Genomic DNA, 11,971 nt, shown 5'->3' on the forward strand with positions numbered 1-11,971 from the left:
ATGCTTTCTCCCACCTCCACCCCCAGTCAAGAAGTGGGAAACCCTTCCCCCCCTTTTCCTCCATCAGCTCCCGGCATGGGCTGGGGACCTCTCAGTTCAGAGGCTACTGGGACACCAGTCCAGAGGGTGGTGACCTTGGGCAAGCCGAAAGCCATCTGTAAAATGGGCTGTCATCCTGGCCTCCGAGCAGCGAGGCTGTCAACCTTTTTTTTTTTTTTTTTGAGACGGAGTCTCTCTCTGTCACCCAGGCTGGAGTGCAGTGGCGCGATCTTGGCTCACTGCAACCTCCACCTCCCGGGTTCACGCCATTCTCCTGCCTCAGCCTCCTGAGTAGCTGGGACTACAGGCGCCTGCCACCATGCCCGGCTAATTTTGTGTATTTTTAGTAGATACCGGGTTTCACCGTGTTAGCCAGGATGGTCTCGATCCCCTGACCTCGTGATCCGCCCGCCTCGGCCTCCCAGAGTGCTGGGATTACAGGCGTGAGCCACCGCCTCCGGCCGGCTGTCAATCGAGACAGGGCTCCAAAAAGACGTGCGCAGGTCCTGACACGGAGTAGGGACCAAGGAATGGAACTGGGGAGATTATTAAATGCCCCATTTTCTTGCCAAAACCTGATAGAGGCAGGTCCCTGAATATGCACAGGGAAATGAGTGACAGAAGGGATCCAGGCTCGAGATATACGCATGTGGCCCAGCTGTTAGCAGAGTCCCAAACCACACAAGAGCAGGGATCTGGGCTGCCTCCCTCTGCGCTGTGTCCCTAACAACCTCCTTGGGCCTCGGTTTACCCTCTGCAGAAAAGAGAGCAGAAGGCTCTGCTCCAGGAGGAGCTCCAGGGGACACACAGTAGGTCTCTGTGGATAGAGTCCTGGGTTAGGCACCAAGGGAGAAGTGGAGGGGGCTAGGAAGACCCCCCTCCAGGCACACCCAGGGGCCAGCAAGACCCAAGTCATTCTGCAAAGCAGCTCCAGCCCGTCTGCCTGCCGGAGGGAAATGGGGCTCCTCTCTCTTCCCCTCCTTCTCTCCCTCCTCTCGGACAAGCGGGAGTTGGAGGGTAGATGCCCGAAGTTCAGCAGATGCTCTGAGGGGAGGCGAGCAGGAGCCCCGGGGCCAAGCGCTGTCCCCAGCTAAGCAAACGCACAATCTGGGCGCGGCTGTCCCCATGGTGGCGATTTACTATCCACCTGTCCGTGCTTTGAGTCCTGCGGCCGACAGGACTCTTAATTAAAACATTATTTCTTCCCAGGCTCGGGCGTCTCCGCCCGTGGTGCCTGGAGAGTGAACACGGCCCTCGAGGACACGTGCAGCCCCTGCATCCCCTCCCCAAAGACCCTCCCCGGGGCTGCACAACATGAGGTGACGTGGCTCCAGGTCAGAGGTGCAACGGAGGTCCGGCACACTGCCCTGAGGGTCTCCATCCGGAATTCCCACAATGCACTCCCTGCGATGCCCCGAGATGACCTCCCATGCCTGGGCTTAGTTCCCCACCTCCAGATCCTCATCCTTTTGGCCAGAGTTCTTCAGACCCCCTTCCCCTGCCGCCCCAAGACCCTGTGCAGACAACCAGGCATCTGGATTTAAGGCGAAGGGGGAAACCGCGCAGGTATCTCCTGGAGAGGTATCTGGGGGTGGACATGGGGCGCAGTTGGAGGCCTGAGCAGGAGCTGGGATGTCCCCATCTTCCTGCTCAGTCATTGGAGAGTTCGGGTAGGACTGGCTGCACCCCCAGCCAGGGCTGTTCACTGCACAAAGGGCCTGTGGGGGCCCCAAAGAGGGCTAAGTGCTCTCTGGCTGGGAAGGAGAGAATCAGAGAAGACTTCCTGGAGGAGACTGCAATCCCACGTGTATTGGAGCTGCAGAAAAGAGGTTGAAAAGTGCTCCAGGCAGGGGGCATGGCTTGGGCAAAGGTGTGGCTGGGAGAATGTCCTGGGCAAGAGGGGAAGGGCCTCCGAGTGCCTCTCCTGTCCCCTCTGTGCTTCTCTTCTTGCGATGCTCTCTGGATGCCCATGGGAGCTTTCCAAGGTGGCACAGTGCTTCCCACTGAAGACAGGGCACCCGGGGCCCCAACAGGGGAGCAACAGCCTCAAAGTCACACAGCAGAGCTGAAAGGCTCAAGGCTCTCTCCTGATAGGCTGGGCAGGAGCAAAAATGTCCTAGGTCCATGTCAGGGATTGGGGCTCCAGCAGGAGCGTCTGAAGCAGTGTGCATCATCTGGTCAGGCCAGGGTTTCACCATCCACCTGGGAGCCCAGACCCTGGAACAACAGGAGGGGAAGGATACACCCGTTTCAATACAGGCCCAGGGAAGGGTGAAACACCAGTTCTCTAGCCAGTTGTCCTTCCCTTTGACCTAACATCCCTGACATGGACAGTGATACCTGTAGTCATCCCCTCCTCCTGTGGATGTCCCTGGTGTCCTTTAAGAGGACAGGGATGGCCCCTGGTGACTGGTGAATTTGGCTGTTTTCTTTCCTTTTCTCTCTCTCTCTTTTTTTTTTTTTTTTTTTTGAGACAGAGTCCTGCTCTGTCACCAGGCTGGAGAGCAATGGCCTGATTTCAGCTCACAGCAACCTCCGACTCCTGGATTCAAGCGATTCTCTTGGAACGTGGCTGTTTTCTGCCACCTGATGGCAGTAGCAGGAATTGCAGGCAAAGAGTGCAGTAAAACCAAACCAAAGCTCAATCCTTCACTGTAAGGAGACAGGTAACAGAGCCCAGAGAGGAGAAGCAATTTTCCCAAGGTCACCCAGCAAGTCAGGGGCCATACGGCTCTGGTCCACATGTTAATCCAAAGAGAAGTGAGCCACCGAGGTCATGTCCCTCTCCTAGGGACCAGAAGCATAGGAGGTGAGTGATGGTCAATAACATCTGTCTCTTCTCCTTCCTGGGCCTCAGTTTCCCTATCTATGGTCTCCACAATCTCTAAGGTCTTTTCTCTGTCTCAGCTACTACAATGACTTACCTGGAGTGAGATCTAGGCTCCCGGGAGGCGGGAGAAGTGTTTTCCAAAAGTGCCCTCTACCCCAGCCTATTCCTTCAGCCAGTACCCGGGTCCCCTCGGTCATGGCTCTGCCTCCTCCAACCCAGACTACCTGAAAGAGGGAGACAGAAAGACACAGATTGCAGGAAAAACACAGCCTTTGCCTTGGCATTCGAGGCTTCCCTGTTCTGCCCAGTGTCTGGCTGGCGCTTCTTCCTGCCCCTGCCAGGGCTCACCTCCAACCTGGAGATTCCCTCCCCTGCATTCAGGCACCACTAGAGCTCCAGAAAAATATTCTGAGCAGCCCACTCCTTGCCTCCAGAGACAAATACATCCCACTAATATTTATTGAGCACCTACTATGTGTCAGGCACTGAACTGGGAATCCAGCAGTGAACAAGATGGATGGCAGTGCCTTCATAGAGTTTACAGTCTACTTGTTTTTTTACAGGTGAAAAAAAAAAAGTAAAGAGTGGAGAAGTCAGACGCTGACAAGTGATGGGAAAATATATGAAGCAGGGACGGAGTGAAATACAATTTTATTATTTATTTATTTATTTTGAGACGGAGTTTCACTCTGTTGCCCAGGCTGGAGTGTAATGGCACGATCTCGGCTCACTGCAACCTCCACCTCCCGGATTCAAACGATTCTCCTGCCTCAGCCTCCCCAGTAGCCGGGATTACAGGCATGTGCCACCATGCCTGGCTAATTTTTGTATTTTTAGTAGAGACGGGGCTTCACCAGGTTGGCCAGGCTGGTCTTGAACTCCTGGACTCAAGTGATCTGCTTGCCTCAGCCTCCCAAAGTGCTGGGATTACGGGTGTGAGCCACTGCGTCTCGCTGGAATGCAATTTTAAACAGGATGGTCAGGGAGGGCTGCAGGGAGAGAGGGAGTTGGGGACCTGAGAGAACAGCATTCCAGGCTGAAGGAACAGCCTGTCCAGAGGCTCTGAGGCAGCGAGGAGGCCCATGTGGCTGGAGCAGAGTGAGCAAGGGGGAGAGAGGGAGGAGGAGAAAGCAGGGAGGGAATACGGCAGGTCATCCAGGGTCTTGCAAGCCTCAGGAAGGACTTAGGCTTTGACCATGAGGGAGGTGGGAGCCATGGAGGGCTGCCGGTAGAGGAGGGACGGGCCCTGACTCAGGGGCTCACAGGCGCCCTCTAGCACCTGCTACAGGGAGGACAGACTTGTAGGGGACAAGGGCAGGGGCTGTGGACCTGGGTGGGGGTGACTGGGCTGGGCCAGGGGTTGAGAAGTGGGCGGATTCTGGTTAGACTTTGAAGGCGGAGCTGATGGAACCAGCTGAAGGATGGATAGAGGGCCTTGGGAGGAAGAGAGGAACAGGCTGATGCCAATGAAATCAGAATAATAACAACTGTTCCCACTAATGGAGCAGGGGGAAGGTTTAGTGATGAAGGCCGTGGCTTTAAAGCTGGGTTTAAACCCTGGCTCTGCCCCTTCCCAGCTTAATCTTGCTCTGCCTCAGTTTCTCCACCTGTAAACCGCCAATGATAACAGCACCCGGCCAGGCACAGTGGCTCACACCTGTAATCCCAGCACTTTGGGAGGCTGAGGTGGGCAGATCACCTGAGGTCAGGAGTTTTAGACCAGCCTGGCCAACATGGCGAAACCCAGTCTCTACTAAAAATACAAAAATTAGCCAGGCATGATGGCAGGTGCCTGTAATCCTAGATACTCAGGAGGCTGAGGCAGGAGAATCGCTTGAACCCGGGAGGCAGAGGTTGCAGTGAGCCGAGATCGCACCACTGCACTCCGGCCTGGACGAGAGAGCAAGACGCTGTCTCAAAAATAATAATAAGTAAATAAATAAATACTAGCATCCACGCCAGGGGCAGCCGTAAGGCCACATGAAAAGCCCCTAGCATCTCACAGGCTCTCAAAGCGTGACCATGACTGAGTGCCTGCTGGCTCCCATGACGACCTGTCTCCCTGCAACGCTGCTGCCTCGAGGCAGAAAATGTTGTCACTACTGCATTTCACAGAGTGTAGAAACAGGAGGTGGCAAGAGAGGCTGGGGGAGGGAGAAGAGGGGGCCCTATCTACCCGGAAGTGAGAGAGGCCCTGGCAGCTTTGTCCCGAGCAGCCCACACAGCTTCTCTCACCCTAGGGTACTGTCTGGGCTGACAGGTCCAAAGTGTTTTTCTCATTTCTCAGATGGGGGAGCTGAGACCTCCCCAGCTGGTGCTGCACCACCCACTAGTAGCCCCTGCTCTGCCGCTATAGGTCTGGGAGTGGTCTGGGGATCTGGGGAGCTCAGAACCCATTCAATGCCCAGAGAGGGTGGGTTAGCTGCCTCAGGACACACAGCCAGGGAACAGCAAAGGCAGATAGGGGCCCCCGTCTGTTGGGGAAGACAAAGCTGGACTCCGCCATCAACCCCAGCTGTGTGTGTGGTCAGGGATGGGGCAAAGGGCAGGGCATTAGGGTGGGGTGGGAGCCCAGAGGAGGTTGAAACTGTCTCTTTTTTTGTTTTGTTTTGAGACAGGGTCTCACTCTGTTGCCCAGGCTGGAGTGCAGTGGCGCGATCTCAGCTCACTGCAACCTCCGCCTCCGGGTTCAAGCAATTCTCCTGCTTCAGCCTCCCAAGTAGCTGGGATTACAGGCGCGTACCACCATGCCTGGCTAATTTTTGTATTTTTAGTAGAGACAGGGTTTCGCCATGTTGGCCAGGCTGGTCTTGAACTCCTGACCTCAGGTGATCCACCCGCCTCAGCCTCCTAAAGTACTGGGATTGCAGGTGTGAGCCATTGCACCCAGCCAAAACTGTCTCCTCTGAAGGCTTCCATCCTCTGCCTCCAGCATGGCTCACTGGGATCTCCACCCTGGTCTCCTGTCTCCAGCCCTCCCCCCACCACAGTCCGTCCTCCCTGCTGCAGCCAGGGGTTACCTGTGAGCACTGAGTTAGGTCCCATGCCTCCTCTGCCCACAGCCCTCTATGGCTCCCACCTCCCTCAGGGTCAAGGCCCAAGTCCTCCCTGCAGTCTGCGAGGCCCTGCATGAACTGCTCCGGCCTCTCTCCGCCCTCCCTTCCTCCCTCTCTCCCCTTTGCTCCAGCCATACGGGCCTCCTCACTGTTCCTCCAACATGCCAGGTGCGGTCCTGCCTCAGGGCCTTTGCACAGGCTGTTCCCACTGCCTGGAACACCCTTTCCTGACTCTCTGTTTAACCACCTCCTCCGCATCATATCCTGAAATGTCACCTTTCCAGAGAGGCGTCCCCCAGTCACTGACCCCTCTCCACCTTCCTCGCATCCCCCACAGCGCCGACTGCGAGCCGACATTCTCCCATGCTATTATTTGGCTCTTGTCCCATGGGACTGCAGGCTCTGTGAAGGCAAGATCTGGTCTCTCTGGGTCACTGCTGAATTTCAGTGCCCAGCATGGAGTCTGGCACACAGTAGGCGCACAATAAATGCTGACCCTGTACTGCATGATTACAGTCTAGACGTCTGAGGGTCGTTCAGTCCCCAGACCTCATAGAAGGTACACTGCCGAGAACACCCTCTCCCAGCCCCAAGCTCTGAACCGCCATCCCTCATCATCCTCTCAGCCTCCCCTTCCCCACTAAGATCTTCCCTCAAGAGGGCCTGGGAAGGGGACCTCTCCCGCCCCCACTGCAGCCCCAGGCTCCCGCAACAGGGTGGCATCTGAGGCTCCTGCCCTCAAAACATCAACACAGGCTTGGTGACTCAAGCCTCTAGAGGGCGGGTGAGTATGACCCCCATAAAATCCAGGGTAGTTCATATGGCCCCCGTCCCTCTCCTGTTCAACACTTCCAAGGTGGTGGTCCCAGGCCACCTTCACCACCTCACGGCCACCCCGACCCGTTTCCCAGAGCTGCCCCAGGCCAGCAGTGAGCTGTTCCTGTGGCCCCAGTGCCCTTCTCTGGAGACCCCTCCTTGGGCCAGAAGACGCCCCGCTTGAGGGCCATCTTGGCCAGAGGACCTCTTTGGGGACCCAGATATCCAAGGGTGAGTGTGGGTAGCGGGCATTAGGGTGGGGCTATGGGAGAGATAAGGGGGTAGGGAGAGACCAGAGAAGGAAGAGAGAGACAGAGCCTCAGGGAGACAGAGAGAAAAACGGCAGAGACAAATGCGCAGAGACACCCAGAGAGAAAGACAAAGAGAAGGAGATAGACACACATGTTGAGACACACAGAGAAAAAAAGAGCAGAGACAAAAATGACAGAGACAGAGACACACAGAGAGACATACACCGTGGGAAGAAAGAGACAGAAATGGACAGAGACGTGCAGAGAAACAGAGACAAAAAAGACACACAGAGAGAAAAACAGCAGAGACAGAAATGGAGAGACAGAGAAAGAGAGAAAGACACGGAGAGGCACACAGAGAGAAGAAAGCAGAGACCAAAATGGGCAGAGACACAGAGAGACAGAGACAAGAGACAGAGACACAGAGACACAGAGACACAGAGACAGAGACAAAAGAGACAGAGACACAGAGAGAGATGCGCGCACACACACAGACAGAAATGGACAGGGACACAGAAAGAGACAGAGAGAGACAGAGAGAGAAAAACAGCAGAGACAGAGACAAATGGACAAAGAGACAGAGAGACAAGGAGAGGGAGACACACATACAGACACAGAGAAAAACAGAGACAAAAATGGACTGAGAGACAAAAGAGACAGACACAGAGACATAAGGAGAAAAAAGCAGAGACAGAAACGGGCAGAGACACAAAGAGACAAAGGGGAAGAGAGACAGAGACACGCCCAGAGAGGAAAAAAGCAGAGACCAAAATGGGGAGAGAGACAGAGACAAGAGAGGGAGACAGAAATGAGGGAGGGAGACAGAGATGAGGGAGAAACAAGGAGAAATACAGCAGAGATAGAAGTGGGCAGAGACACAGAGAGACAGAGAGAAGAGAGACAGAGACAGAGATGATCACAGGCAACCAAATCATCAGGGAAAGAAATAAACAGAGGCAGAGATGGAGAGAAACACACAGAGAGAAAAAAACAGAGACCAAAATGAGCAGAGACACAGAGACAGAGACAAAAGAGAAAGAGATGAGGAGACAAAGATGAGAGACACAGATATAAATGAGACAGAGACAAGAGACAGAAACAAAAGAGGGAGATACAGATAAGAGATGGAGATGAGAGGGAGAGCGACAAAAGAGATGAGAGAGACAAAGGTGAAAGAGACAGAGACAAAAGAGATGAAAGAGACAAAGAGGACAGGCACAGAGACACAAGAGAGTCAGAGACAAGAGACAGAAAGAAGAGGGAGAGAGATGAGAGAGAGAGACAAAAGAGAAACGAGACAGAGATGAGAGACAGAGACGAGAGAGTGACAAAAATGAGAGTGACAGAGACGAGAGAGAGAGGGAGAAAAACAGCAGAGACAGAAACAGGCAGAGAGACAGACACAGACACAGACAGCCGGGAAGCAAAAGACCGACGCCGGCAAGGCCAGGTCAGGAGAGAGGCCAGGCGGGCAGCGCGAGGTGGGAAAGCAGTGCCGGCCTGGGAGGCCGCCCTGGGCGCCTGCCTCCCCCGCCGCTCTTCGGGGGTCCCCGGCCGCCGCCCTCCCACCACCCCGAGCCCCGCCGCCACCTGGGGTCGCTGACGAGCAGCAGCACCGAGCCGTCCTGCAGGCGCGCGTCGCGCACCGTCTGGTGGTCGTCCAGCCGCCGCGCGTTGTAGTAGAAGGCGCGCTTCCAGGAGCTCACGCCCTGGCCCACCAGCTGGGCGCGCAGGTCGCTGAGTGTGTCCCGCGGCCGCACGGTCAGCGGCAGCAGCAGCGCCTCGTCCGCCAGGTGCACCTTGATGTGGTAGCGCTTCCAGCGCGACAGCCCCCGCCGCAGCCCCTCCATGGCGCCCGTCCGGCTCCAGCTCTGGCCCCGGGCCCCGCGCGCCCCGCGCACCCGCCCGACCGGCCTGGCCGCCCGCCCCCGCCGCGCCCGCGCTCCGCCCGCCCGGACACGCCCGGCACGCAGTGGGCAGGCCCGGCGGGGCGGGGCGGGTGCCACGGTCCCCTCAGGCGGGTCCGCTCCCCATTGCTGGCCCCAGAGTGCGCCCGGGGATCCGAGGTGGCCACCCACGACAGAGCCATCAGCGAGGTCATCCCAGCCAAGGAGACGCGCGGATGTCCAGGGGGTTACATGGTGGAGGCGCCAGGGAGGGAGGCTGGGAGGCCAGTTTATTTGATCTTTTTAAGGACAGAATCTCACTTGGTCGCCCAGGCTGGAGCATAGTGGCACAATCATGGTTCCTTGCAGCCTCGACCTCCCGGGCTCAAGCGATCCTCCCGCCTCAGCCTCTTGAGTAGCTGGGACTACAGGCCCTGCCACCACGACCAGCTCATTTTTGTACTTTTTGTAGAGACGGGGCCTGGCGATGTTGCCCAGGCTGGTTTTGAACTCCTGACGACAAGCGATTCTCCGCCTTGGCCTCCCAAAGCGGTGGGATTATAACCCTCGGCCACCATGCTCAGCCTACATTTAAAAAAATAATAAATTTACTTTTAGGCCGGGTGCGGTGGCTCATGCCTGGAATCCCAGCACTTTGGGAGACTGAGGCAGGCGGATCACCTGAGGTCAGGAGTTCGAGACCAACCTGGCCAATAAGGTGAAACCCCCGTCTCCACTACAAGTACAAAAATTAGCCAGGCGTGGCAGCACGTGCCTGTAATCTCAGCTACTCAGGAGACTGAGGCAGAAGAATCGCTTGAACCTGACAGGCAAAGATTGCAGAGAGCCGAGATCGCACCACTGCACTCCAGCCTGGGTGACAGAGCAAGACTCCACCTCAAAAAAAAAAAAAAAGAAAGAAAGAAAGAAAGAGGGAGAGAGAGAAAAAAAGAAGAGGAAAGAAAGAATGAAAGAAAGAAGAGGCCAGGCGCAGTGGCTGACGCCTGTAATCCCAACACTTTGGGAGGCCAAGGTGGGCGGATCACCTGAGGTTGGGAGTTTGAGATCTGCCTGACTAACACAGAGAAACCCCATCTCTACAAAAAATACAAAAAAATTAGCCAGACATGGTGGTGGGTGCCTGTAATCCCGGCTACTCAGGAGGCTGAGGCAGGAGAATCGCTCGAACCCAGGAGGCGGACATTGTGGTGAGCCGAGATAGGCCATTGCACTCCAGCCTGGGCAACAAGAGGGAAACTCCGTCTCAAAAAACAAGAAAGAAAGTAAAGAAAAAGGAAAATAAAAGAGCACCTGCTGAGTGACAGTCTTCTAGGTACTTTATTGGGGTAGGGGAAGCATCTCTTATTTTTCCCATGACACTATGACTTCCCATTTTACAAGTCAGAAAACTGAGGCATAGAAAAGAGATTTCCCAGAGGAAACAGAGAGAAAAGTGGCAGAGCTGGGATTCGAACCCAGGCCACCTAGCATGAGCAGTTTTGTTGTAATCCATTCATCACACAAACATCACTTTTTTTTTTTTTTTTTTTTGAGATGGAGTTTCGCTCTTGTTGCCCAGGGTGGAGTAAAATGGCACGATCTCGGCTCACCGCAACCTCCACCTCCCAGGTTCAAGCGATTCTCCTGCCTCAGCCTTTCTCAGTAGCTGGGATTACAGGTGTGTGCCACCAAGCCTGGCTAATTTTTTCTATTTTTAGTAGAGACGGGGTTTCTCCACGTTGGTCAGGCTGGTCTTGAACTCCCAACCTCAGGTGATCCACCCACCTCGGCCTCCCAAAGTGCTGGGATTACAGGCGTGAGCCACCACGCCTGGCCCACAAACATCACTCTTATACAACCATAAGAGTTCAGATGGAAGTTTCTAATTATTATTATTATTTTTTTATTTTTAAGATGGAGTCTCACTCTGTCACTCAGGCTGGAGTGCAGTGGCAATATCTCGGGTCACTGCAGCCTCCGCCTCCTGGGTTCAAGCGATTCTCCTGCCTCAGCCTCCTGAGTAGCTGCAATTACAGGCGTGCGCTACCATGCCCAGCTAATTTTTGTATTTTTAGTAGAGACAGGGTTTCACCATGTTGGCCAGGCTGGTCTCGAACTCCTGACCTGAAGTGATCTGCCTGCCTCGGCCTCCCAAAGTGCTGGGATTACAGGCGTGAGCCACCATGTCCAGCCTTTTTTTTTTTTTTTTCCTTCAGATGGAAATTTTAAAGAAAACTCAAACCAAATTAAATTCTAGATGGCCCCTTCAACCCTTGCCCCCAGTGAAAGAAAATATACAACTATTAGGAGAAAACATAGAAGTTAAAAATAAAAATAATCTGGGCTGGGCGCGGTGGCTCACACCTGTAATCCCAGCACTTTGGGAGGCCGAGGTGGGCAGATCACAAGGTCAGGAGTTCGAGACCAGCCTGGCCAATATGGTGAAACCCGGTCTCTACTAAAAATACTAAAATTAGCCAGGTGTGGTGGTACCTGCCTATAATCCCAGGACTCAGGAGGCTGAGGTGGGAGAATCACTTGAACCCAGGAGGCGAAGGTTGCAGTGAGCTGAGACCACGCCATTGCACTCCAACCTGGGTGACAGAGTGAGACTCCGTCTCAAAAAAATATAAAAATAAAAATAATCTTACTGTGTTAAAGGATATTAAACCCAGAAACCTTTAATTAAAAGATTAGTAACTGACTACAAATATAAAATTCCTACACACATATGCACATTAAAAAAAATACTAGAAGATCAACAGTCAACATCAAGGAGGAAAGTTTTCTGAAACATGACAGACCAAAGACTGATTTCCTTAATATGTAAAGAGCATTTGGAAATCAATAAGGATTAACAAGTCAATTGAAAACTGGGCACAGTGGCTCACTCCCATAATCTCAGCACTTTGGGAGGCCAAGGTGGGTGGATCACCTGAGGTCAGGAGATCAAGGTCCCCCTGGACAACATGGTGAAACCCTGTCTCTACTAAAAATACAAAAGTTAGCCAGGTGTGGTGGTGGGTGCCTGTAATTCCAGCTACTTGAGAGGCTGAGGCAAGAGAATGACTTCAACCCAGGAGGTGGATGTTG

The 11,971-nt window shown here is 54.3% G+C and overlaps 1 protein-coding gene across 2 annotated transcripts; it reads right to left on the minus strand.

Moving 5' to 3' along the window:
• Positions 1 to 2,076: 2,076 nt before the first annotated feature.
• On the minus strand, positions 2,077 to 8,870 carry LOC105485006 (TINCR ubiquitin domain containing). Of its 2 annotated transcripts, none has more exons than XM_071086065.1 (3): positions 8,583 to 8,870; positions 2,964 to 3,093; positions 2,077 to 2,256 (listed from the first exon to the last, which is right to left on the minus strand). In XM_071086065.1, exons 1-2 carry the CDS (start codon positions 8,840 to 8,842, stop codon positions 3,090 to 3,092), a joined length of 264 nt encoding a protein of 87 aa, XP_070942166.1. In that variant the 5' UTR covers positions 8,843 to 8,870; the 3' UTR covers positions 2,077 to 2,256; positions 2,964 to 3,089. The 2 variants fall into 2 exon arrangements, with proteins under 2 accessions (XP_070942166.1, XP_070942165.1); XM_071086064.1 differs by having other exon boundaries at positions 2,964 to 3,822.
• Positions 8,871 to 11,971: the final 3,101 nt, after the last annotated feature.

Source organism: Macaca nemestrina, chromosome 20, assembly GCF_043159975.1.
Source record: "Macaca nemestrina isolate mMacNem1 chromosome 20, mMacNem.hap1, whole genome shotgun sequence".
Classification (NCBI taxonomy): domain Eukaryota; kingdom Metazoa; phylum Chordata; class Mammalia; order Primates; family Cercopithecidae; genus Macaca; species Macaca nemestrina.